Here is a 24,107-nt window from a genome sequence, read left to right as displayed (position 1 = left end):
TCTCTCCGGTCTGAGGAACTTGTCCGTGGTGTCGGATTGAGTGAATTAAACTGCTGTAGAACAGAAACAAACCGATTTCACGACGGAGGCTTTAATTCACTCAATCAAGGTGATGTCTGAAAGGATAAACAAAATACGAGTATAAACATTAACAATCGTAATAACAATGGAGTAAATGGTAAAGGGCGATAAGTTACTTTAACGAGATCAACTAACGTGTCACCGAATCACATGACGAAGACGCGAGAAACGCCCGAATCTCCTCACAGCTTCACACTCGAAACGGAACGCACGACGACGACGACGACGACGACGACGACGACGACGACGACGACGACGACGACGACGACGACGACGACGACGACGACGACGACGACGACGACGACGACGACGACGACGACGACGACGACGACGACGACTTAAAGATTCATCACAAACTGATTAATATTATTGTAGTTCAGATTGGCTTCTGAGTTTTAATATTAATGTCATTATTACTCAGAATTTTAATGGTTTGGTAGTTTTTTTTTCCCCGTAACACGATCAATTGATGAGTTTTCCTGCTTCGTCGGTCACACGGCCGGGCGGCGCGAATCTGCCGCTGAGAAGCCGTGATTTTATCGTGATCACGTGATTTGTTTTTTTATACCGGAATACCTCAGGTTCTCTCCTCGTTTTCCTCACAGTTTCCTGTCGTCAGGACGATATACACGATGAACCGAGATCTCTCCGGTGAAGATGACAAAGCGAACACCCCGGGATCCACGAACGGCTTCGATGGAGGAAACACGGTAGATCCCGGAGTCCGTCCCTCACACAGCGGGTCCATGGTCGGTTCACCCGAGGATGAGGAGTCCGGACCCGGTACGTGACGTTCTCTCCGTAACGACATCTTGTGGTTCCTGAAAGTTTCCTTTTAACGATTTGTTTGTGTTTCAGATGGTGTTGTCAAGGTGAAGCTCGAGTCCGAGTTCGTCGATGATTCGTTCCCTCTATACGAAGGTTTGAACCACAAACTCATTCCCTCCTGAAGTGAGTGCGAGGAAAAAAACCTTCGGAGTATCGGCTTTATTTCACTTGATTGAAGCCGATTCTACAGACACAAAAGGAATACATGTGCAGCGAGGAATACATGTGCAGTAAGGAATACATGTGCAGTCAATCACCGCAAAATAAATCAGCAATTAGCCAGCATAAGCACGGAGTCCGGTATACTCTCAATTCTCACCATTCAACGAACACCAAGTGAACCACCGCCGTAAATGACATTGCCCCAGGGACAATCCCCCCGACCATGCGGCATCACGGTTTTATCTGACTGCGCGACACGTGATCGCGCGTCACATCCTTTAATTCATCACATTCTCCCCATCTTTAAAATGTAACTAGAGGTTCAACTAACGCACCATGATTACTTCAACGCCATAGGAGTATACATTTCAAGCAGTGAGGATTATTTTGAGTTATAGGAGCATGACAACAGATCGAGTCGTCGAGGGGGTTTTATCCGTCGACCTCTCCGGGAGTAAATGGTGGTTTCACTTGAGGGAGGCTTCCGATCCTCTTGGGGAGCCTCGACTCGTGCCGGGGATGACTCCTCGATCGCTCTCGGGTGGAATGCGGTAGCTCCGTCGCCACCATTCTCGGGTGGAGTTCCTGGGGGGGAAACACCTGGGGAGGGAATGTCAGAGGGAGGAGTACCAGATGGAGGAGTACCTGCAGGAGGAGTACCTGCGGGAGCCAGATGGTGAACCGACACAGTGGTCTCCCTGCCATCAGGAAGTCTAACATGAGCATACTCAGGATTAGCATCGATGAGTTCGACCTTCTCCACCATTGGTTCATACTTGCTTTGTCGTACCGGGCGCTTCATGAACACTGTTCCCGGATAGGTTAGCCAGTTGGGCACCGATTGGCCGTCAGTATATCGTCGTTGGTGAGTAAACATTCGTTCGTGCGGAGTAGCATTGGTGGACGTACAGAGCAAAGAGCGTATGGAATTCAGAGTGTCGTGTAGGGTAACCTCCCACCGCTCGGGCCCCAGTCCTCTCGATTTCAGCGCCAGGGTTACAGCTTTCCAAATGACTCCATTATACCGTTCCACCTGCCCATTACCCTGTGGGTTGTAACCCGTCGTTCGACTAGTTGCTATGCCGTGTTCATATAGGAACTGTTTGAGCTCGACCGACATGAAACACGGCCCTCTGTCTGAATGTATGTACGACGGTTTCCCAAACATGGCAAAGAGGTCAGAGAGACATTTCACGACAGTGCCCGAGGTCATATCCGAGCACGGGAATGCGAATGGGAACCTTGAGTATTCATCAACAACCGTGAGTATGTATCTGTTGTCTGTCTCCGTTGGCAGGGGCCCTTTGAAGTCGATATTTAGTCTCTCGAAGGGTGAAGTGGCCTTGATCAATCTGCCAGAAGCGGCGCCATAGAATCTGGGTTTTAGTTCAGCACAAACAGGGCAAGAAGCACTCACTTGTTTAATATCATCGATAGAATAGGGAAGGTTTTGTCTGCGCACGAAATGGGCCATTCTGGTTACCCCTGGGTGGCACAGAGACACATGGAGGTCTTGCAAAGCCTGACAGATTGTCGCCGAACAGTAGACCCGAGAGAAGGTGTCTGCAGCAGGGTTTTCCCTCCCGGGCCGATAAACAATGTCATAACTATAACAGGATAGATCTATCCGCCATCTCATTATTTTCTCGTTCTTCATTTTCCCGTTATTTTTCCCATCAAACATGAAGGCAACAGATCGCTGGTCCGTGACGAGTGTGAAGTGGTTGCCCAGTAAATAATGTCTCCATTTATGTTGGGCTTCGACAATAGCGTACGCTTCCTTCTCTATCGCCGAGTGTCTCTGCTCACTTCCTGAGAGAGTTTTCGAGAAGAACGCGACGGGTCGTCCGGACTGATTGAGCGTCGCGGCGATCGCGTGATCGGAAGCGTCCGTTTCCACTACGAACGGCGCCGTGCTGTCGATCGATAATACCACGGAATTACTGATATCGTCTTTGAGGCTGTGGAAAGCTTTTACAACAGCGGCATCTGGCGGGAAGTTTTTGCAATGCACCAGGGGATGTATTTTTTCGGAGTATTGGGGGATCCATTTAGCGTAGTAAGCGAACATTCCGATCACTCGACGCAATGTCTGCAGGTCATGAGGTGGGGGTAGCTCACGGAGTGGGCGCAATCGTTCAGGATCGGGCTTAATCGTGCCGTCGGCTATTGTGTAGCCGAGAAGATTAATTGACTTTGCCGAGAATACGCATTTCTCGTAGTTGATAGTCAGATTATATTTTCTAGCAATGCTCAAGAATCTGTTCAGATTCGTATCATGTTCCCCCCAATCCTTACCGCACACCGTGACATTGTCCACGTAAACAAAAGTGTCTTTGAGGTTTTCATCCGAGATGATGTCGTCCATAACTCGTTGGAAGCAAGCTACTCCATTATTGACACCGAACGGAATCTCCTAAATTGATAGAGGTGTCTACCTGCCTCGAACGCGGTGTAAGGTTTGTCTTCCCCTCGAATGGGAATTTGATGATAGGCGCTTCGCAAATCGATGGTGCTGAATATTTTGTAGTTGGCCACGCGTTCGACTATCTCGTCTATGCGCGGCAAAGGGTAGGCATCGAGATGGTTGAAGCGATTGACCGTTTGTGAGTAATCGACAACCATTCGTTTCTTGTGGTTCTGGTTGGTGGTCACCAACACCTGCGCGTGCCATGGCGAATCGCTCGGTTCTATAATACCTTCTTCCAGTAATCGCTTGGTCTCAGAAGTGATGAAGTTCATATCGGCGGCGGTGTATCGTCGTGATTTCATCGCTATCGGTTTACAGTGCGGCGACAAGTTAGCAAACAGCAGGGGGGACGATACCTCTGCGGTGGTCAGAGCATTTAGAATTAGATGAGGTTTGCTTCCTCCAAAGGGTATTTCGACGCTCGTGTGCTGCTTGAGGACATTATGACCCAGAATTACATCTGCGCATAAATCACGAAGCACCAGTACCCTTACATCCCGATGCGCATAGCCTTTTACGTCCAACTCAACATTGCAGTACCCTTGTACGTGGGACTGTAGTGATGTGGAGGCCATGCATACCATATTGTCTGTCGGGTGGATCTTCCATTTTCTGCCCTTCGCTCGTGAGCTGTTGACGAAACTTTCAGAGCCTCAGCCATATGCCCGTTAATTCGTACGTTGATGATAACTTTGGATAGATTCCCCGGTGAAGCTGCTGTTACTTTCTTTTGTGAGTAGAGAGCCGCAGAAGTGGGTTTATTTCTTCTAAGAGTAGATTTGCATACCCTGGCATAATGCCCTTTCTTGTCACAGTTCATGCATGTGGCATCCCTGGCAGGGCATTTGTTACGGGGGTGTCTTTTATACCCACAAAAGAAACATTTGCCAACCGAAGTAGTTGCTGAGGAGTTTGACGAGGTCTGGGTATCCGATTCCTCGGGTTTATCTCCATCTTCAGTATCGGAGGTGTCCCGGGGGGTTCTTTGAGTTTCCGCCGCAGCAGCGTTCATTAGCAACACCGGTGTCCCATATGACTCAGATTGCTGCTGAGCCGTATCCATAGCTCGGGCCTGGTCAGCTACCATTTCAAGAGTGGGTTGTGCTTTTTCCAGTAAGCGTTGCCGAATGGGGGCTGACCGGAGCCCCTGGATGAACGCCTCTCGGGTCGCTTCATCTCGATGTTCCTCGGCGGTTACAGCCCGGAAACTGCAGTCTTTGCCCAACTGCCTCAGAGCTTGCAGGAACTGATCGTTTGTCTCCCCGGCTGCTTGCCTGCATGTGTTGAGAAGATGTTGTATGTATACCTCGTTCTTGCGCTTCACGTAGAGCGCCCGCAGCATGTCGATCGCTGCGTCGTAGGTGTCACACTCCGAGAAGAGCCTGAATACGCTGGGCGAGACATGGTTTACAAGTGCGGCCAGTTTGTCGGCTCCCTCTTCAATGATGGTCAGATAGTGTGAGAAGGAACGGAACCAATGCGACCCCTTCATTTCTGAGTCAGTAGCGTTGGGGTCCGCGTCGAACCTCTCTGGCTTGTAGATCTTGTCCATAGTCGGTTGAGGCAGCCGAAGGAATCAAGTGAAATAAATTGAAGTGAGTGCGAGGGAAAAAACCTTTGGAGTATAAGGCTTTATTTCACTTGATTGAAGCCGATTCTACAGACACATAAAGGAATACATGTGCAGCGAGGAATACATGTGCAACGAGGAATACATGTGCAGCGATGAATACATGTGCAGCGATGAATACATGTGCAGCAAGGAATACATGTGCAGCAAGGAATACATGTGCAGTCGATCACCGCAAAATAAATCAGCAATTAGCCAGCATAAGCACGGAGTCCGGTATACTCTCAATTCTCACCATTCAACGAGCACCAAGTGAATCACCGCCGTAAATGACAATGCCCCAAGGACAATCCCACCGACCGCGCGGCATCACGGTTTTATCTGACTGCGCGACACGTGATCGCGTGTCACATCCTTTAATTCATCACACCTCCACCACCGAAAGTGAAGGATCACGATATCTCAACGAGTTGTGGACGGATTCGGATGAACCTCGGTGGACCCGTTGGTTGGGTTCATGTAGTAAATACCTGCCATTGTTAATTGAATCACCTTGTTGTCCTTTTTGAATGAATGTGATTGTTAAACTGTTAAACGTTCCTGACACACTTGTGCTTTTGTCCTTGTTTTTTTTTTCAAGATCTTGTTGTGAAAATGAAGATCAAATCTGAGTTTGTGGATGAATCACCCTCTCAAGACAAAGGTCTGAACCTCATCAACATTGTAGTTGTACTATTTACAAACAATGATTAATGTACATTGTGCGGAGGTTGTTCTCCAGACAGACGTTGTACTTGCCTTCATGCCGTGTAGATACTCGAACATCAAGCGCGTTAAGAAACCGAATTTGTTTTGATCGTCGAGACGTTCACGGAGCACTTGCACGTGGCCGACGGGTGTGATGGAGTCAATCGGTCACCCACATGCACTCCCATCCATGAAAATACCGAGTATGAGTACACTGAACGGATCAGAACACAACAGAACAAAAGGAACGGCAGAGAGTGGGGGAAACACCAACAGCAGAAACCGAAGGACAATACAGAGGGCGGCAGAGAAAAAATGGGTGTGGTGAGTAATTGGGTGGACAAGATGGATACAGAAGGAAACTCTCAGGAGGGAAATTTGGAAGGAGGATGGGATGGGGTGGGGGTTAACGAGGGGAGAAAAGATCATAGTTGTGGATGGGGGATGATTTGAGATGGTGGGAAACAGCTGTCTTCAACAACTGGAGGGTAGAAGGAGATTGAAGAGAATGTGGAAGTTGGTTACACAGGCAGGGAAAAAAGAGGAACAAATGAGTGGAGGTGAGCAGCAATCCTGGATTTGGGCAGTTCCATCAGAAAGTCAGGCCAGATTAGATCTGTGACTTGCTACTGGTACCATGTCAACCTGTAATAACCTGTTTCATGATCGGGTTGTCAGTGACTAAACTGTCTCTCCCACCAAGTTTTCTGGTGAGAGTTCCCTGAAGATATCTGTTGCTTGAAGCGTGAGCGGTCGATGATGTAATCATCAAAAAAAAGAAAGACCGACTCCTCCACCAGGTGTCCTGGTGAGGAGGGTGTATGATATTGACACCCAGCAGAATTATAAACAAAACCTGTCAAATTGCGGAGGAGTTCCTTGTGAGCCAACGGCCATCCACATCTCGTGCCCAACTGTCTGCGGATGTCCTCCTGCAGATGGGTTACTTTTTTTAGGAGGTTTGTGGCAGGATTTGCACTCCGGTCACGGTAAAACTCTTCACTACGCAAAACCCACAAATGCAAAGAAATGGAGAGCTCCTCCGATGCTACTGCCCCTCGCAGGGCAACTCGCCAGATGATGGGAATGGGGCAAAGCCTTTGGGACCTGCACTCCTTGATAGGAGGAAAAGCACGTGTGTGTGTGTGTGTGTGTGTGTGTGTGTGTGTGTGTGTGTGTGTGTGTGTGTGTGTGTGTGTGTGTGTGTGTGTGTGTGTGTGTGTGTGTGTGTGTGTGTGTGTGTGTGTGTGTTTGGTTATCTCTCTCTCTTTCCTTGTCTTTCTCGCTCTCATTTTACTCTGTTTCTCTTCATTCTTTATTTCTTTCCTTTTTCTTTCTTTCGTCTCCTCTCTTCCCATCGCTCAAATTTTTTGATCCAATTGGAGTACATTGTGTTTTCTATGTTAAATGTTTCATTCTAAAAGGGATTTATTGATCCTTTTTGTGAATTGCCATTGCAGAGAAACAAATGAAAAAGGATTCTTGTTCCAAGTGTTCCCTGTTGGTCGACACTGAAGTTCCCTTCAATCATCACGTGACTCTGACTCTTTGTCAGGACGTTGACTTACTTAGTGGTGTGTCCAGCAACAACAAGAAGAACAGTTCTCTCAACATCCCGAAAGAGAACGTTGAAGGAAGTGAAAAAACACACAAGTGTTACGTGTGTTTGAAAGAATTTAATTGTTCATCAAATTTAAATCAACATCAAAAAATACATACACGTGTGAAACTCTTCAAGTGTTCTGTGTGTTTGAAAGAATTTAATCGTTCATCAAATTTAAATCAACATCAAAAAATACATACAGGTGTGAAACCCTTCAAGTGTTCTGTGTGTTTGAAAACCTTTCGTCAATTATCACAATTAAATCAACATCAAAAAATACATTCAGGTGTGAAGTCCCACAAGTGTTCAATCTGCAGTCAGGCCTTTCGTCAATCATCAAGTTTATATCAACATCAAAAAATACATTCAGGTGTGAAGTCCTACAAGTGTTCATCGTGCAGTAAGGCCTTTACTCAATCATCAAGTTTATATCGACATCAAAAAATACATACAGGTGTGAAACCCCACAGGTGTTCAACGTGCAGTAAGGCTTTTAGTCAATCATCAGATTTACACAACCATCAAAAAATACATACAGGTGTGAAACCCTTCAAGTGTTCTGTGTGTTTGAAAACCTTTCGTCAATTATCACAATTAAATCAACATCAAAAAATACATTCAGGTGTGAAGTCCCACAAGTGTTCAATCTGCAGTCAGGCCTTTCGTCAATCATCAAGTTTATGTCAACATCAAAAAATACATTCAGGTGTGAAGTCCTACAAGTGTTCATCGTGCAGTAAGGCCTTTACTCAATCATCAAGTTTATATCGACATCAAAAAATACATACAGGTGTGAAACCCCACAGGTGTTCAACGTGCAGTAAGGCTTTTAGTCAATCATCAGATTTACACAACCATCAAAAAATACATTCAGGTGTGAAACCCTACAAGTGTTCTGTGTGTGTGAAGGACTTTTGTCAATTATCAAATTTAAACAGACATCAAAAAATACATACAGGTGTGAAACCCTACAAGTGTTCAACGTGCAGTAAAGCCTTTACTCAATCATCAGGTTTAAACAAACATCAAAAAATACATACAGGTGTGAAACCCTACAAGTGTTCAACGTGCAGTCAGGTCTTTAGTCAATCATCAGATTTACACAACCATCAAAAAATACATGCAGGTGTGAAGTCCTGAAAGTGCTCGATATGCACTAAAGCCTTCACTCAGTTCTCAACTTTGCAGAAACATCAAAGAATCCCAATGAAAGTTAAACCGTACAAGTGTTCTGAGTGAAACGAGGCACTGTTGACAGACATTGAACTCGTGTACAAAATTGAACAGGACAACATTCCTGAAGGAGTTGTGAGTTACAGTGACTTTGGCCAAAATAATGATGATATGATGTTCAATGATCAAAATCTTACACTAAACCCAGAATCGTGAAAAGATTATATGCTAAAGGTCGAGAAATGGAACACTTGGACTCGACACATGCATCAAATGCACATTGTTGTGAAAAACAAGTTAATTTTGTTTTCATTCATCTTTGTTTTGTTTATTAAACTGTTTTTCAATTCATCGATGATTTTTGTGATTGATAAATGATTCTTGCATTGAAGCACGAGTAGTCCAAGTTTGATGTGGTTCCTCTGCACGAAGCTGCGTTCCATTGGTGGGTATCTTTATATTTCTGGACCAAGCAACCAACCCAACACAGGTCATTGCTCTGTCCCAAGGTGTGTAAAACACCGCCCCGGAGGCAAGCCGTTCGGAAAGAAACTCCTCTTCCCGTAAACAAGATTTCAGGTCCACTGGATGAAAAATAACATTTTTATGCAAACTTGACATTTTCTGATCTTTGACCTGAAAACCAGACGAAAAAAAAACAAAGAGAAAAAGAACGCAGAGACAATACAGAAAAAACCCATCAAAAAAACAGTAAGACAAGCCGGTAGGTGGACATGGGTAGTCGATCAAGTCGAATTTAGTCGTTTTTCAGCCGTTATTAGACAAAAAAGCGTCCATAGCAACGGTTCTTATTGTATGTTGTATGGTATGAACCTATCATCCGAGTTCAGGTCAGGTCAGGTATGGGAGCATGTGCCAGAACAGCGCGTCGCTGCGTCCACTTTCCGCCGGTACTCCAGGGGCCTCCGTCTGGCCATCCCCCAGGCAGATGCCAGGCCCATCCCCATCTCCTTGAGATGATGGTCAACCTGCTGCAACCATGAGGCACGTGGTCGGCCCACTGGCCTCCTCCACTCATGAGACTCCCTCGCTGAGAGAATCTGGTGAGCAGGATCAGCGTCAGGAAAACGAGCCACATGTCCATACAGCCGCAGCTGACGCTCACGGACTATGCAGGTAACAAATCTCATCCGAGTCTCTCTCAGCAACCGCTCGTTGGACACAAAATCCGACCAGCGATAGCCAAGGATTCTTTGAAGAGACTTGGTACCAAAGGAATTAAGTCTCCGTCTCAGATCCTTGGTCAAAGTCCAAGTCTCGCACCCATATAGCAAGACTGGAAGTACCAAGGACCTGAAGACTCGGACTTTCGTCCTCCCGCACAGGTACCGGCAGCGCCACACCCCATGATCCAGTGAATCCATGACTCCCCAGGCCCGACCCAGACGTCTATTGACCTCCGGCTCACAACCTGCGGAGACATGAATATCACTGCCAAGGTAAGTGAATCTATCCACGACCTCAACATCCTCACCACAAACAGACACAGACAGGACAGCAGCATCCAAGATGTCACCGAAAGCCTGGATCTTAGTTTTGACCCAAGAAATCCGTAATCCCAACGGCTCCGACTCCTCATTCAGCACCTCGAGGGCCCCCAAGAGGATGTCTAAAGTCTCCGCAAGGATGACTGCATCATCTGCAAAATCAAGGTCCGAGATCTTGACATTGCCAAACGATGCACCGCAACTTGATCTCTCCGACATCCTCCCAAAAATCCAGTCCATACAAGTGCTGAAAAGTGTGGGGGCAAGTACACATCCCTGACGAACTCCAGTAACAACTGGAAATAAGTCAGAGATGGTACCACCACACTTCACAGCACTCTCAGTACCAGAGTAGAGTTCAGACATCAGATCGATCAGTTTCGGTGGCACCCCACGAAGACCAAGAATCCTCCAGAGGACATCCCGATTCACTGAATCGAACGCTTTACAGAGATCAACATAGGCTGCAAGCAGCCCCTGCCGAAACTCTCGTCTGCATTTGGTAAGGACACGAAGTGCAAGGATACGGTCAATCGTTGACCTCTTTGGTGTAAAGCCTGACTGCTCTGGACGCTGGTGCTCAAGCAGATGGTGGCGAACCCTATCAAGAATTATCCGAGCAAAGACCTTGCCCGGCACTGAGAGCAGCGTCACCCCTCGGTAGTTGTTGCAGTCTTGGCGATCACCCTTCCCTTTCCAGAGAGGGACAACAAGGCCCCTCTTCCAGTCAGTTGGGATGATGCCTGTGTTCCAGGCAGAGCACAAAACTGCATGCAACGACACGAGTGCAGCATTTCCACCAGCCTTGAGAAGTTCAGCATGGATGCCACAGATCCCTGGAGCTTTGCCCCGTTTCAACTGGTTCACCGCAGCCCGTGTTTCCACAAGCGATGGTGGACCACAGTTGATTCGAGGGTCGGCAACAGGGATTGTAACACCCTTGACGTCCAACTCGACAGCTGGGGGATCAGCCTGGTACAACCGCTCAAAGTAACCGGCCCAGCGGGCCTTCACTTCAGACTCCTCTGTCAAGAGCCTACCACTCTCTGCTCGAACTGCAGTGCTCCGAGGGATGGGCTTGGATGAACGTAATGCGCGAATTCCCCTGCAAGCGGGACGAGAATCACCTGTCCACAGGTGATGCTCTACCCCCTCACAGATTCCTCGCACATAGGCCTCCTTGTCCACCCTCAGTGCACGTACAGTTTTACGCCTCAGCTCCCTGAACAGCTCAGCTCTGCCATTCAGCCTGGCCCTGCGACTCTCGTCAATGGTATCCAGTGTCCCTTGAGAGACAAAATTCTTCTTTGCCCTGCGGTGAACTCCAAGGCATCCACCAGCAACATCAAGGACGGTGGTCTTGAAAGTGCTCCACAACTCTTCAGGACCCCCCAAAGCACACAGACCCCCCAAGTGTCCACTCAGCCTGTTCGCAAACTCCTCAGCTACTCTCTCATCGCTGAGCTTGGCAACATCCAGCCTAGGCTGGGATGGTACCATTCTCCAGGATTTAAGGTGCAGCTTTAGAGTTGCTACAACAAGCCTGTGGTCAGTATTGAGGAACTGAGCACTCCGGTAGACCCTGCAGTTCTGGATCATCCTCCAACGACCGTCAATGAGGACATGGTCAATCTCCTTTGCCACACCACCAGCATTGGAGTACCAAGTCCAGCGATGAGCTTGTGGGCGCTGAAACCATGAACCAGCCACCCTAAGTCCATGACTTCTTGCAAAGTCAAGGAACTTAGTGCTATTCTGGTTCATAGTTCCTGACCCATGGGGACCAACACACACCTCATAACCATCCCTATCAGTTCCAGTCGATGCATTGAAATCCCCCAAGACTAGAAGTGTATCTCGTCTGGGGCACTGATCAACCACAGACTCGAGTGTGGCGTAGAATGTGTCCTTCACGGTGAGATCACTCGCCTCAGTCGGAGCATAAATAGAGACCAGGGAAATGACACCTAAGGAGTGGCGAATCCTTAATCTCATAATACGCTCGTTGACCGGTGTTACCTCAATTATCATTGGGGTCAGCTTATTGGACACAGCTACAGCAACTCCTTGGGTATGGTAACCATCAGAGCGACCAGACCAATAGTAGGTGTAACCACCCACCATTATCTCGCCGCAATCCGGTCTCCGAACCTCAGAGAGAGCTGCAATCCCGATGTCCAAACGCTTGAGCTCAGATGATAACAGAGACAGGTGATCATCCTCTCTTAGGGATAGGACATTCCAGGCACCCACCCGAAGGGACCGCCTCAGGTTAACCCAAGGAGACCGCCGTCTGGTGGACGACACCTCAGCACCACTCCGACACACTCTCCCGCAATCTGACCCAGGGATGTTACCCCGTGGTTTCCCTCCTATCAAAGATTGGGGGTCCCGAAGGCTTTGCCCCAATCCTGTCATCCGGTGAGCTGCCCTGCGAAGGGAAGCTGCACAGGAGGTACTCCCACGGAGTGGGTTTTCAGATTTTTTTGCGTTTTTGCGTTTTGCGGAATGAAGCATTTTACGGTGGCCGGAGTGCAAATCCTGCCACCAACCTCCTAATAAGAAGTAGCCCAACTGCAGGAGGACGTCCGCAGACACAGTTGGGCACTAGATATGGATGGCCGTTGGCTCACAAGGAGCTCCTCCGCCCTTTGACAGGTTTTGTTTTTAATCCTGCTGGGTGTCCATATCCAAACACCCTCCTCACCAGAAAACCTGGTGGGGGAGACGGTTTAGTCGCCGACAACCCGACCATGGAACAGGTTAGTACAGGTTTACATGGTACCTGTAGCAGGTCACAGATTGAACCTGACCTGACAATAGAACCTGACCTGACAATAGAACCTGACCTGACAATAGACCTGACCATCCGAGTTGCATCACTTTTATACATGAAAAACTTCAAATGGGCTTATTTCCCGCCATAACTCGTAAACCGGAAGTCAGACCGGATGTGGGTCAATTACATTTTTGGTACACTCGATGTCCTCTATCCATATATGCATTAAAAAGTATACCTTCATTTGGAAAAAAGTGGTAGTTACTCGTATGCCAGACATAAAAATCTTCGAAAATTTTCTAAGTATTTTTGAGAATGTACGTGCAAATTTTTTTTTGAAAAAGCTTCTAAATCGTCCAAAACATGAACAAAACATGTTTTGGGACTTCGGTAAAAAAATTTTTTTGGGCAACCCCAAGTTCATTTGAAAAGTTGGACATTCAAAATTTTGAAGAAATTGTTTTTTGCGCAATCGCTAAAGATTATGCAGAAAAGGTTTCGGCATCCTACCTATCGTATTAAAAAAGCTCGATCTGGAGACCATTTGGCTGTGATTTTTCAGTTTCAGGGCTGCCATTTGGAAATTATAAGAGATAGAACCTGACGCGATGGGCCCGTTCGATGGGGAATGACCTGAGGATTAAGCACAAGAAAATTAATGATTCTCGCTTCAAGGGTTAATGCTGCCGATTGTTTTTTCGTTAAAATACCCCCACATTTAGAGGTTTTTCAGCCAATGCTAGGCAACGGAGGTGTCCATAGCAACGGTTCTTTCTCACACATAACTAGGACATACCATGAACCTACCATACCAGTTTCATGTATATCTGACTCATAGTCTCTGAGATATAACGAACTTCGTTTTTTTATTGTTTTCAACCAGGGTTCATTCAAAGTCTATCTTCTCCGACAGTTTTCATAGGATTCGACTGGAAATTTTTGACAATATGGCTGAATGTACTGCCCACAGTCGCTCGTGGCCCGATTTTTGATTTTCGAAAAAATATTTTTTTTTATGATTTTTCTAAAATTTCAAAGTTCCGTTGTTCGGCAACGGTGGTGTCCATAGCAACGGTTCTCATTTACACACAACTCGGTCATGGTATGAACCTACCCACCAAGTTTCATCGAAATCACCATTGTATTAACGGAGCACTGGACCGAATAGACAGACAGACAGACAGACAGACAGACAAACATATCGACGGAAAAACTGATAATAAGGGTAGAACAAATTTCAAAATTAAAAAAAAAAATTAAAAAAAAATTTTTTTCGACTGGATCGACTACCCAGCAAATCTCAAAAAAACATTTTTGGAATTATTTTTTTCGACTAGATCGACTACCCAAAAGACAAACATATCGACAGAAATACCTATAATAAGGGTAGAACAAATTTCAAAAAAGATTTTTTTGAAAAAAAAGTTTTTTTCGACGAGAACAACTACCCAACAAACAAGCTGGTCGGCGACGAGGGATCCGCTCGGATCAAAGGGCTTGATACGATGCTTTTCATTCTGACCGATCCACCGACGAAGATTCATTGTCAAGACGTATTGGTTCACATACCTTGTTCCTCTGCCTGGCAAGATTTTTCCTATTGCGTATTTTGCCAACTGGTACTCCTCACAGGACTACCCTTTCAGAAATAAAACCTAAATCAAAAATCGGCTTGAGTAAAATTTTCTAAATATCTCAAAGTGTTTAATTCCGAAGTCTTGTTTCTCCACATTCAAAACTGTAGGACAAGTATTGAAAATAGTGAACGTTGGTCGAGAAAAAATATTTTTGGGAATTTTGCATATTTCTTTGGGACCTGCACTCCTTGATAAGAGGAAAAGCACGTGTGTCTCTCTCTCTCTCTCTCTCTCTCTCTCTCTCTCTCTCTCTCTCTCTCTCTCTCTCTCTCTCTCCCTCTCTCTCTCTCTCTCTCTCTCTTTCTCTCTTTCTCTCTTTCTCTCTTTCTCTCTTTCTCTCTTTCTCTCTTTCTCTCTTTCTCTCTTTCTCTCTTTCTCTCTTTCTCTCTTTCTCTCTTTCTCTCTTTCTCTCTTTCTCTCTTTCTCTCTTTCTCTCTTTCTCTCTTTCTCTCTTTCTCTCTTTCTCTCTTTCTCTCTTTCTCTCTTTCTCTCTTTCTCTCTTTCGTCTCCTCTCTTCCCATCGCTCAAATTTTTTGATCCAATTGGAGTAAACAGCTTGTGTTTTCTATGTTAAATGTTTCATTCTCAAAGGGATTTATTGATCCTTTTGTGAATTGCCATTGCAGAGAAACAAATGAAAAAGGATTCTTGTTCCAAGTGTTCCCTGTTGGTCGACACTGAAGTCCCCTTCAATCATCACGTGATTCTGACTCTGAAAGGACGTCGATATACTTAGTGGTGTGTCCAGTAACAACAACAACAACAAGAACAGTTCTCTCAACATCCCAAAAGAGAACGTCGAAGGAAGTGAAAAACCACATAAGTGTTATGTGTGTTTGAAAGAATTTAATCGTTCATCAAATTTAAATCAACATCAAAAAATACATGCAGGTGTGAAACCCTACAAGTGTTCAACGTGTAGTAAGGCCTTTAGTCAATCATCTAATTTAAGCAGACATAAAAAAAATACATACAGGTGTGAAACCCTTCAAGTGTTCAACGTGCAGTCAGGCCTTTAGTCACTCATCTAATTTAAGCAAACATAAAAAAATACATACAGGTGTGAAACCCTTCAAGTGTTCAACGTGCAGTAAGGCCTTTAGTCACTCATCTAATTTAAGCAAACAAAAAAAATGCATACAGGTGTGAAACCCTTCAAGTGTTCTGTGTGTTTGAAGGCCTTTCGTCGATTATCACATTTAAATCAACATCAAAAAATACATTCAGGTGTGAAGTCCTACAAGTGTTCAACGTGAGGTAAGTCCTTTACTCAATCATTAAGCTTATGTCGACATCAAAAAATACATACAGATGTGAAGTCCTACAAGTGTTCGGTGTGTGTGAAGGCCTTCAGTCAATCATCATATTTATACAAACATCAAAAAATACATACAGATGTGAAGTCCGACAAGTGTTCGGTGTGTGTGTGTGAAGGCCTTGAGTCAATCATCATATTTATACAAACATCAAAAAATACATATAGGTGTGAAGTCCTGAAAGTGCTCGACATGCAGTAAGGCCTTCACTCAGTTCTCAACTTTGCAAAAACATCAAAAAATCCCGATGAAAGTTAAACTGTACAAGTGTTCTGAGTGAAACGCGGCCCTGTCGACAGACACTAAACTGGTGTACAAAATTGAAAAGGACAACATTCCTGAAGGAGTTGTGAGTTACAGTGACTTTGGCCAAAATAATGACGATATGATGTTCAATGATCAAAATCTAACACGAAACCCAGAATAGTGAAAAGATTATGCTAAAGGTCGAGAAATGGAACACTTGGACTCGACACATGCACCAAATACACATTGTTGTGTAAAACAACTTAATTTTGTTTTCATTCATCTTTGTTTTGTTTATTAAACTGTTTTTCAATTCATCGATGATTTTTGTGATTGATAAATGATTCTTGCATGGAAGCACGAGTAGTCCAAGTTTGATGTGGTTCCTCTGCACCATGCTGTGTTCCATTGGTGGGTATCTTTCTATTTCTGGACCAAGCAACCAACCAGCACAGGACATTGCTCTGTCCCAAAGTGTTTAAAACACCGCCCCGGAGGCAAGCCCTTCGGAAAGAAACTCCTTCTCTTCCCGTAAACAATATTTCAGGTCCACGGGATGAAAATTGACATTTTTATGCAAACTTGACCTTTTCTGATCTTTCACCTGAAAACCAAAAGAAAAAAAAACAGAAAAAGAACGCAGAGAAAATACAGAAAAAACCCCATCAAAAAAACAGTAAGAAACCATAAAAAAACATTAAGAAATCCAGAAAAAAAATATAAAGAACCAGAAGAAACAAAACACCAGAAAAAAAAAAAACAAACAAAAAAAGACCAGAAAAAAATAGGGTCTTAATTCGTCATTTTTTTTGACTGCTGAACCATGCCTTGACTTGAAACATTTCCATCTGGGTCATCACCTCGTAAATTTCAAACTAAACCGAATTACAAAATCTAAGATCCAGAATTGAACTTTGCAGCAGTTCCGACTGCGAGAAAAGTGTTCGTTTGTCCAATTTGGACATGTTTGATATTTCAGGCGTCTCCGGGAGGTGTGTGTTTCACACGATGGGTTGGTGATCACGAATCACTTGTCAACTCACCACCTCCTTGGGAAAGGCACTGTGAGATCGTCCAAGGGTTGGTGCACAAACATCGACGTACGCCCTGCCTGCGAAACACCAGGATGGTAGTTTATCGCCGAGTCAAGATTCAAACTCACGATGGACAGTGTTTTACACTGACAGCTCCATGACAGAGGAAGAATCAGTAAACCAATAAGAGGTTGATTTAATCAGATTGCACACCAAGATGTTCAGTGTCGTTAACATTGTCACATTGGTGTATCATGGTTCTTCTACACTCACTGACCCAATCACAGGAGATGTTTTTTTGTATGGGAGAGTCATCCTGTGCATTGGTGATGATATTGTTACGGATTTCAGAATCCGGTCTGAAGAATGCATCCACACATCCAGGTCCTCAGACAGTTATTTCCTTAAATGCATGTTCAGATTAGCCCCATCCCCATGTTTAATGGGATTTTAAATGTGATGCGTTGAGAAGGGTAAAGAATAGATCCCCTCTCTTATGGGAATTTTTTTCCTTAACGATAGACACGTTTACACACATTTCTTTCGCGAGCTCTGACACCCGCCCTTATTTTTCCTCAGCAACGTTTATGCACGTATTTCTTTCGCGAGCGCCGATGCCCGCCTTTTTTGAGAGCGCACGGGTCGTCATGGTAACCATGTGCAAGTGGCGCGGGGTGAGCTTGGGGGGGACTCTGCACATGCTGAGACTGGACGCAGATATAAAACCAATTGGAGGTCCTTTCTGAGGCCAGAGAAGTAAGAGGAGGGAGAAGAGAATGAGAAAGAAAGCCAGAGAGGAAAAGGAGGAGAGAAGCGAGCAAGACATGGGGAAGCGAGCCGAGAAAGAAGCGAGAGTTGAAGCACGCGAGGGAAGAAGCGAGCATGTGGGTGTCTGACCAGCGCCAACAACGAGACAATTCATCTTTCCCAGTGCTTGAGCAAGCAAGCGTGTGGTACGCATGTGAGTGAGAGCAGCGCCGACAACGAGTGAGGCACGGGTCCATAACCAACGTGTGAGGCACAGGTCATTCACTGACGGACCGTGTGGTCAATGGACGTCACCAGTTTCGTGAAGTGTGAGGAGCTGCCCGTGTCACAGCACCAAGGTCTAAACCCGCGAAAGACAATCCAGGTGCCCTCCCAGATGTCCACTGGCATTCAAGGCTGTTCGCGAAACGGTTCACGGCAAGGATGGGTGCTGGCCACGGACGTGACATGCACGCACACATTTCAGGACGTTTTCACTTCACGGACAACTACTCTCTGGTGAGCGAGACGACTCTTCTCCCCCCGGCCCCTGAATGATCTGCTGGGTACCCTTGTCTGTGTTTAGCCGTAAGTAAGTCAACCCCCGATAAGCATGGTTCTAAAACAACCCACCCGTACCACAATGTTAATTGTGAACGGTGGTTCCACGTCCGGCTCTCCCGAATACAACCGGGGATTTATCCCCCTGAGTGACAAGCTAGTGTCTCGGTATCCGTGGCTCCAACAATATCAATGTCTATTTATCCAAGTTGTTTCACCCTCACTTTGCTTTGGGGAATCCATTCAAAGGGAAGTTTTACTCGAACCAAGCTTGCATTTCTATGGTTAAAAACAAATTATCAAATGACGTTCACCTTTCCACCCAAGTCTTTCCATGAACCGGCTGACCACCCCTTTCCCTGATGCCTGACTGAATGGACTGAGAAAGGGATTTGTAATCTATTCACAAAGCTGGCAATAACTCGTGTGCTCTTCACAGAAGACACCATCTTCCATACTCTCTTCAATCTCATTCCTCCCTCCAGGTCTTCAAGACAGCTGTTCACCAACATCTCAAGTCATCCCCCATCTAAAACCATGATCTTTTCTCCGCCCATTAAACCACCCCACAGCCCTCTCCCAAAATCTTGTTTCTGTCTCCATGTTGTCCACCCTGTGCGCTCTCCCCAACCCCTCATCGTGACCTGCATCCCTTGTTTGTCCGTCTCCGTCGACCTTCTCCCTCCGTCCTGCTGTTGGTTCCCTTTGTTATGTTTGTCCTCATCTGTTTTGGGCCCGAGCCCTTCAACGAGCCTCGACCGAGTACTGGCGTCTTCAAAAGATAAAATTTCCTTCGATACCGAATTTATTTATGTTCCCGCCATTTTCTGCGAACAGTCCCTTTAAACTGACGTGAGTCTTCGTTTTTGGACCGAATCCAGTGACAGGTTGATCTTTCTCCCTTCATGGATTGTATTTGTCGCCATTAAATGCGTCGTGTCCGTCCATGTCGGAGTGGGGACCCGTCCAGGATTGTGCCCAATATCCAAGGAGACTGCTTCGTCTTTCAGATCTCTGTCGAGCTGTGCAGTCGCGCATCGTGAGAATAGAATAATAATAAATATGAGATGCGGACTTGGCACATCACAAAACACAGTTTGAGGAAACCGGAAGTGATGTAAGAACGACGGTGATTGGCTTCTGAGTTTTAATATTAATGTCATTATTACTCAGAATTTTAATGGTTTGGTAGTTTTTTTTCCCCGTAACACGATCAATTGATGAGTTTTCCTGTTTCGTCGGTCACACGGCCGGGCGGCGCGAATCTGCCGCTGAGAAGCCGTGATTCTATCGTGATCACGTGATTTGTTTTTTCCGGAATACCTCAGCTTTTCTCTCGTTTTCCTCACAGTTTCCTGTCGTCAGGACGATATACACGATGAGCCGAGATCTCTCCGGTGAAGATGACAAAACGAACACCCCGGGATCCACGAACGGCTTCGATGGAGGAAACACGGTCGATCCCGGAGTCCGTCCCTCACACAGCGGGTCCATGGTCGGTTCACCCGAGGATGAGGAGTCCGGACCCGGTACGTGACGTTCTCTCCGTAACGACATCTTGTGGTTCCTGAAAGTTTCCTTTGAACGGATTGTTTGTGTTTCAGATGGTGTTGTGAAGGTGAAGATCGAGTCCGAGTTCGTCGATGATTCGTTCCCTCTATACGAAGGTTTGAACCACAAACTCATTCCCTCCACCACCGAAGGTGAAGGATCACGATATCTCAACGAGTTGTGGACGGATTCGGATGAACCTCGGTGGACCCGTTGGTTGGGTTCGTGTAGTAAATACCTGCCATTGTTAATTGAATCACCTTGTTGTCCTTTTTGAATGAATGTGATTGTTAAACTGTTAAACGTTCCTGACAAGCTTGTGCTTTTGTCCTTGTTGTTTTTTTTCCAGATCTTGTTGTGAAAATGAAGATCAAATCTGAGTTTGTGGATGAATCGCCCTCTCAAGACAAAGGTCTGAACCTCATCAACATTGTCGTTGTACCATTTACAAACAACGATTAATGTACATTGTACGGAGGTTGTTCTCCAGACAGACGTTGTACTTGCCTTCATGCCGTGGAGATACTCGAACATCAAGCGCGTTAAGAAACCGAATTTGTTTTGATCGTCGAGACGTTCACGGAGCACTTTCACATGTCCAACGGGTGTGATGGAGTCAATCGGTCACCCACATGCACTCACATACATGAAAATACCGAGTACGAGTACACTGAACGGATCAGAACACAACAGAACAAAAGGAACGGCAGAGAGTGGGGGAAACACCAACAGCAGAGCCGAAGGCCAATACAGAGGGCGGCAGAGAAAAATGGGTGTGGGGAGGAATTGGTTGGACAAGATGGATACAGAAGGAAACTCAGAAGGGAAATTTGGAAGGAGGATGGGGTGAGGTGGGGGTTAACAACGGGAGAAAAGATCATGGTTGTGGATGGGGGATGATTTGAGATGGTGGGGAACAGCTGTCTTCAAAACCTGGAGGGAAGAAGGAGATTGAAGAGAATGTGGAAGTTGGTTGCACAGGCAGGGAAAAACGGGGAACAAATGAGTGGAGGTGAGCAGCAATCCTGGATTTCGGCAGTTCCACCAGAAGGTCAGGCCGGATTAGATCTGTGACTTGCTACAGGTACCATGTCAACCTGTAATAACCTGTTTCATGGTCGGGTTGTCAGTGACTAAACCGTCTCTCCCACCAAGTTTTCTGGTGAGAGTTCCCTGAAGATATCTGCTGCTCGAAGCGTGAGCGGTCGATGATGTAATCATCAAAAAAAGACCGTTTCCCCCACCAGGTTTGAGAACACAACAGAACAAAACAGGTTCCAGTACCACCAACAGAACAGATTTCCTGGTGAGGAGGGTGTATGATATTGACACCCAGCAGAATTATAAACAAAACCTGACAAATTGCAGAGTAGTTCCTCTGAGCCAACGGCCATCCACATCGAGTGCCCAACTGTCTGCGGATGTCCTCCTGCAGATGGGTTACTTTTTTTAGGAAGTTTCTGGCAGCATTTGCACTCCGGTCACCGTAAAACTCTTCACTCCGCAAAACCCACAAATGCAAAGAAATGGAGAGCTCCTCCGATGCTGCTGCCCTTCGCAGGGCAACTCGCCAGATGACGGGATTGGGGCAAAGTATTTGGGACCTGCACTCCTTGATAGGAGGAAAAGCACAGATGTGTGTGTGTGTGTGTGTGTGTGTGTGTGTGTGTGTGTGTGTGTGTGTGTGTGTGTGTGTGTGTGTGTGTGTGTGTGTGTGTGTGTGTGTGTGTGTGTGTGTGTGTGTGTGTGTGTTTTTGCAGATGTTTGCAAAAACACTGCAGGTGTTTTTGGTTATCTCTCTCTTTCATTGTCTTTCTCGCTCTCATTTTACTCTCTCTTTCTCTTCATTCTTTATTTCTTTCCTTTTTAGGTCATCTCTTCGAGCATGACCTAATAATATTGGTGCTGAGCGGAGAGGTGACGATCCGTCCGTCCGTCCGTCCACAATGAAGTTGAAGCGGGAGATCTGGTCATTAGTGATCCTGATAGAGGTCAATGAGACGTACAAGATGGTATGACTTTCAAGGTCACCGAAGGTCAAGGTCAAGGTCACGAGGCCTTTGAAGTTGCGAAAATGACGATTTTCAAAATCTATCTCCTACATTTCTCCAGCGATCTTGAATTTGGTTGTGGCATATGAATCTATGGGACAATATCTAAATTTGGTCGGGCAGGATTTTCAATATTCGCTTTCGTTTTCGTGTCAAGTGCCTTCAAATTTGGCAAAAAAAATGCGAAAATGACGATTTTCAAAATCTATCTCCTACATTTCTCAAGCAATCGTGAATTTTATTGTGGCATAAGAATCTATGGGACAATATCTACATTTGGTCGGGCCGGATTTTCGATGTTCGCTTTCGTTTTCGTGTTACGTGACTTCAAAATTTTCAAAAAATGCGAAAATGACGATTTTCAAAATCTATCTCCTCCTACATTTCTCAAGCGATCTTGAATTTGATTGTGGCATATAAATCTATGGGACAATATCTAAATTTTGTCAGGCCGGATTTTCGATATTCGCTTTCGTTTTCGCGTCACATGACTTCAAAGTTTGCAAAAACTGCCCGACCTTCAGGAGGCTATATATTTTCTCGCAGAGATGACTGTCACTCCCACACGGGGGTAATTTTTCTTTCTTTCGTCTCCTCTTTTCCCATCACTCAAACTTTTTGATCCAATTGGAGCACATTGTGTTTTCTATGTTAAATGTTTCATTCGCAAAGGGATTTATTGATCCTTTTTGTGCATTGCCGTTGCAGAGAAACAAATGAAAAAGGATTCTTGTTCCAAGTGTTCCCCGTTGGTCAACACTGAAGTTCCCTTCGATCAGCACGTGACACAGACTCTTGGTCAGGACGTTGATATACTTAGTAGTGTGTCCAGCAACAACAACAAGAAGAACAGTTCTCTCAACATCCCAAAAGAGAATATCAAAGGAAGTGAAAAACCACACAAGTGTTATGTGTGTTTGAAAGAATTTAATCGTTCATCAAATTTAAATCAACATCAAAAAATACATACAGGTGTGAAACCCTACAAGTGTTCAATGTGCAGTCAGGCCTTCAGTCAATCATCTAATTTAAGCAAACATAAAAAAATACATACAGGTGTGAAACCATTCAAGTGTTCAACGTGCAGTAAGGCCTTTAGTCAATCGTCTAATTTAAGCAAACATAAAAAAATACATACAGGTGAGAAACCCTTCAAGTGTTCTGTGTGTTTGAAGGCCTTTCGTCGATTATCACATTTAAATCAACATCAAAAAATACATTCAGGTGTGGAGTCCAACAAGTGTACAACATGCAATAAGTCCTTTACTCAATCATCAAGTTTATATCGACATCAAAAAATACATACAGATGTGAAGTCCTACAAGTGTTGTGTGTGTGAAGGCCTTCAGTCAATCATCATATTTATACAAACATCAAAAAATACATACAGATGTGAAGTCCTACAAGTGTTCAGTGTGTGTGAAGGCCTTTAGTAAATCATCATATTTATACAAACATCAAAAAATACATACAGGTGTGAAGTCCTACAAGTGTTCTGTGTGTGTGAAGGTCTTTCGTCAATCATCACATTTAAATCAACATCAAAAAATACATACAGGTGTGAAGTCCTACAAGTGTTCTGTGTGTGTGAAGGTCTTTCGTCAATCATCACATTTAAATCAACATCAAAAAACACATACAGGTGTGAAGTCCTACAAGTGTTCTGTGTGTGTGAAGGCCTTTAGTAAATCATCACATTTATACAGACATCAAAAAATACATACAGGTGTGAAGTCCTACAAGTGTTCTGTGTGTGTGAAGGCCTTTAGTAAATCATCACATTTATACAGACATCAAAAAATACATACAGGTGTGAAGTCCTACAAGTGTTCTGTGTGTGTGAAGGCCTTTAGTAAATCATCACATTTATACAGACATCAAAAAATACATACAGGTGTGAAGTCCTGAAAGTGCTCGATATGCAGTAAAGCCTTCAGTCAGTTCTCAACTTTGCAGAAACATCAAAGAATGCCGATGAAAGTTAAACCGTACAAGTGTTCTGAGTGAAACGAGGCACTGTCGACAGACATTTAACTCGTGTAC

The 24,107-nt window shown here is 45.2% G+C and overlaps 2 protein-coding genes and 1 pseudogene across 6 annotated transcripts; all 3 read left to right on the top strand.

The window, feature by feature from the left end:
- Positions 1-585: 585 nt before the first annotated feature.
- LOC147032871 (uncharacterized) lies at positions 586-8,979 on the top strand. 2 transcript variants are annotated; one of them, XM_085870810.1, is made up of 5 exons: positions 586-864; positions 940-1,002; positions 5,752-5,814; positions 7,319-8,419; positions 8,504-8,979. In XM_085870810.1, exons 1-5 carry the CDS (start codon positions 714-716, stop codon positions 8,599-8,601), a joined length of 1,476 nt encoding a protein of 491 aa, XP_085726936.1. In that variant the 5' UTR covers positions 586-713; the 3' UTR covers positions 8,602-8,979. The 2 variants fall into 2 exon arrangements, with proteins under 2 accessions (XP_085726936.1, XP_085726935.1); XM_085870809.1 differs by having other exon boundaries at positions 7,319-8,979.
- Positions 8,980-9,462: 483 nt separating this feature from the next.
- On the top strand, positions 9,463-17,258 carry LOC147032870 (uncharacterized; annotated as a pseudogene).
- A 2,421-nt stretch (positions 17,259-19,679) lies between these two features.
- LOC147032869 (uncharacterized) lies at positions 19,680-23,515 on the top strand. Of its 4 annotated transcripts, none has more exons than XM_085870815.1 (5): positions 19,680-19,991; positions 20,067-20,129; positions 20,363-20,425; positions 21,884-22,025; positions 22,773-22,909. In XM_085870815.1, the coding sequence occupies exons 1-4, from the start codon at positions 19,841-19,843 to the stop codon at positions 21,961-21,963; spliced, it is 357 nt and encodes a 118-aa protein (XP_085726941.1). In that variant the 5' UTR covers positions 19,680-19,840; the 3' UTR covers positions 21,964-22,025; positions 22,773-22,909. The 4 variants fall into 4 exon arrangements, with proteins under 4 accessions (XP_085726941.1, XP_085726940.1, XP_085726939.1 ...); XM_085870814.1 differs by having other exon boundaries at positions 20,067-20,165; XM_085870813.1 differs by having other exon boundaries at positions 20,067-20,234.
- Positions 23,516-24,107: the final 592 nt, after the last annotated feature.

Source organism: Eptatretus burgeri, chromosome 2, assembly GCF_056783735.1.
Source record: "Eptatretus burgeri isolate ZD-2024b chromosome 2, Ebu_testis_v1, whole genome shotgun sequence".
NCBI classification, from domain to species: domain Eukaryota; kingdom Metazoa; phylum Chordata; class Myxini; order Myxiniformes; family Myxinidae; genus Eptatretus; species Eptatretus burgeri.
The sequence above is the reverse complement of the archived record's forward strand: the minus strand, read 5'-3'. Positions and strand labels throughout refer to the sequence as shown.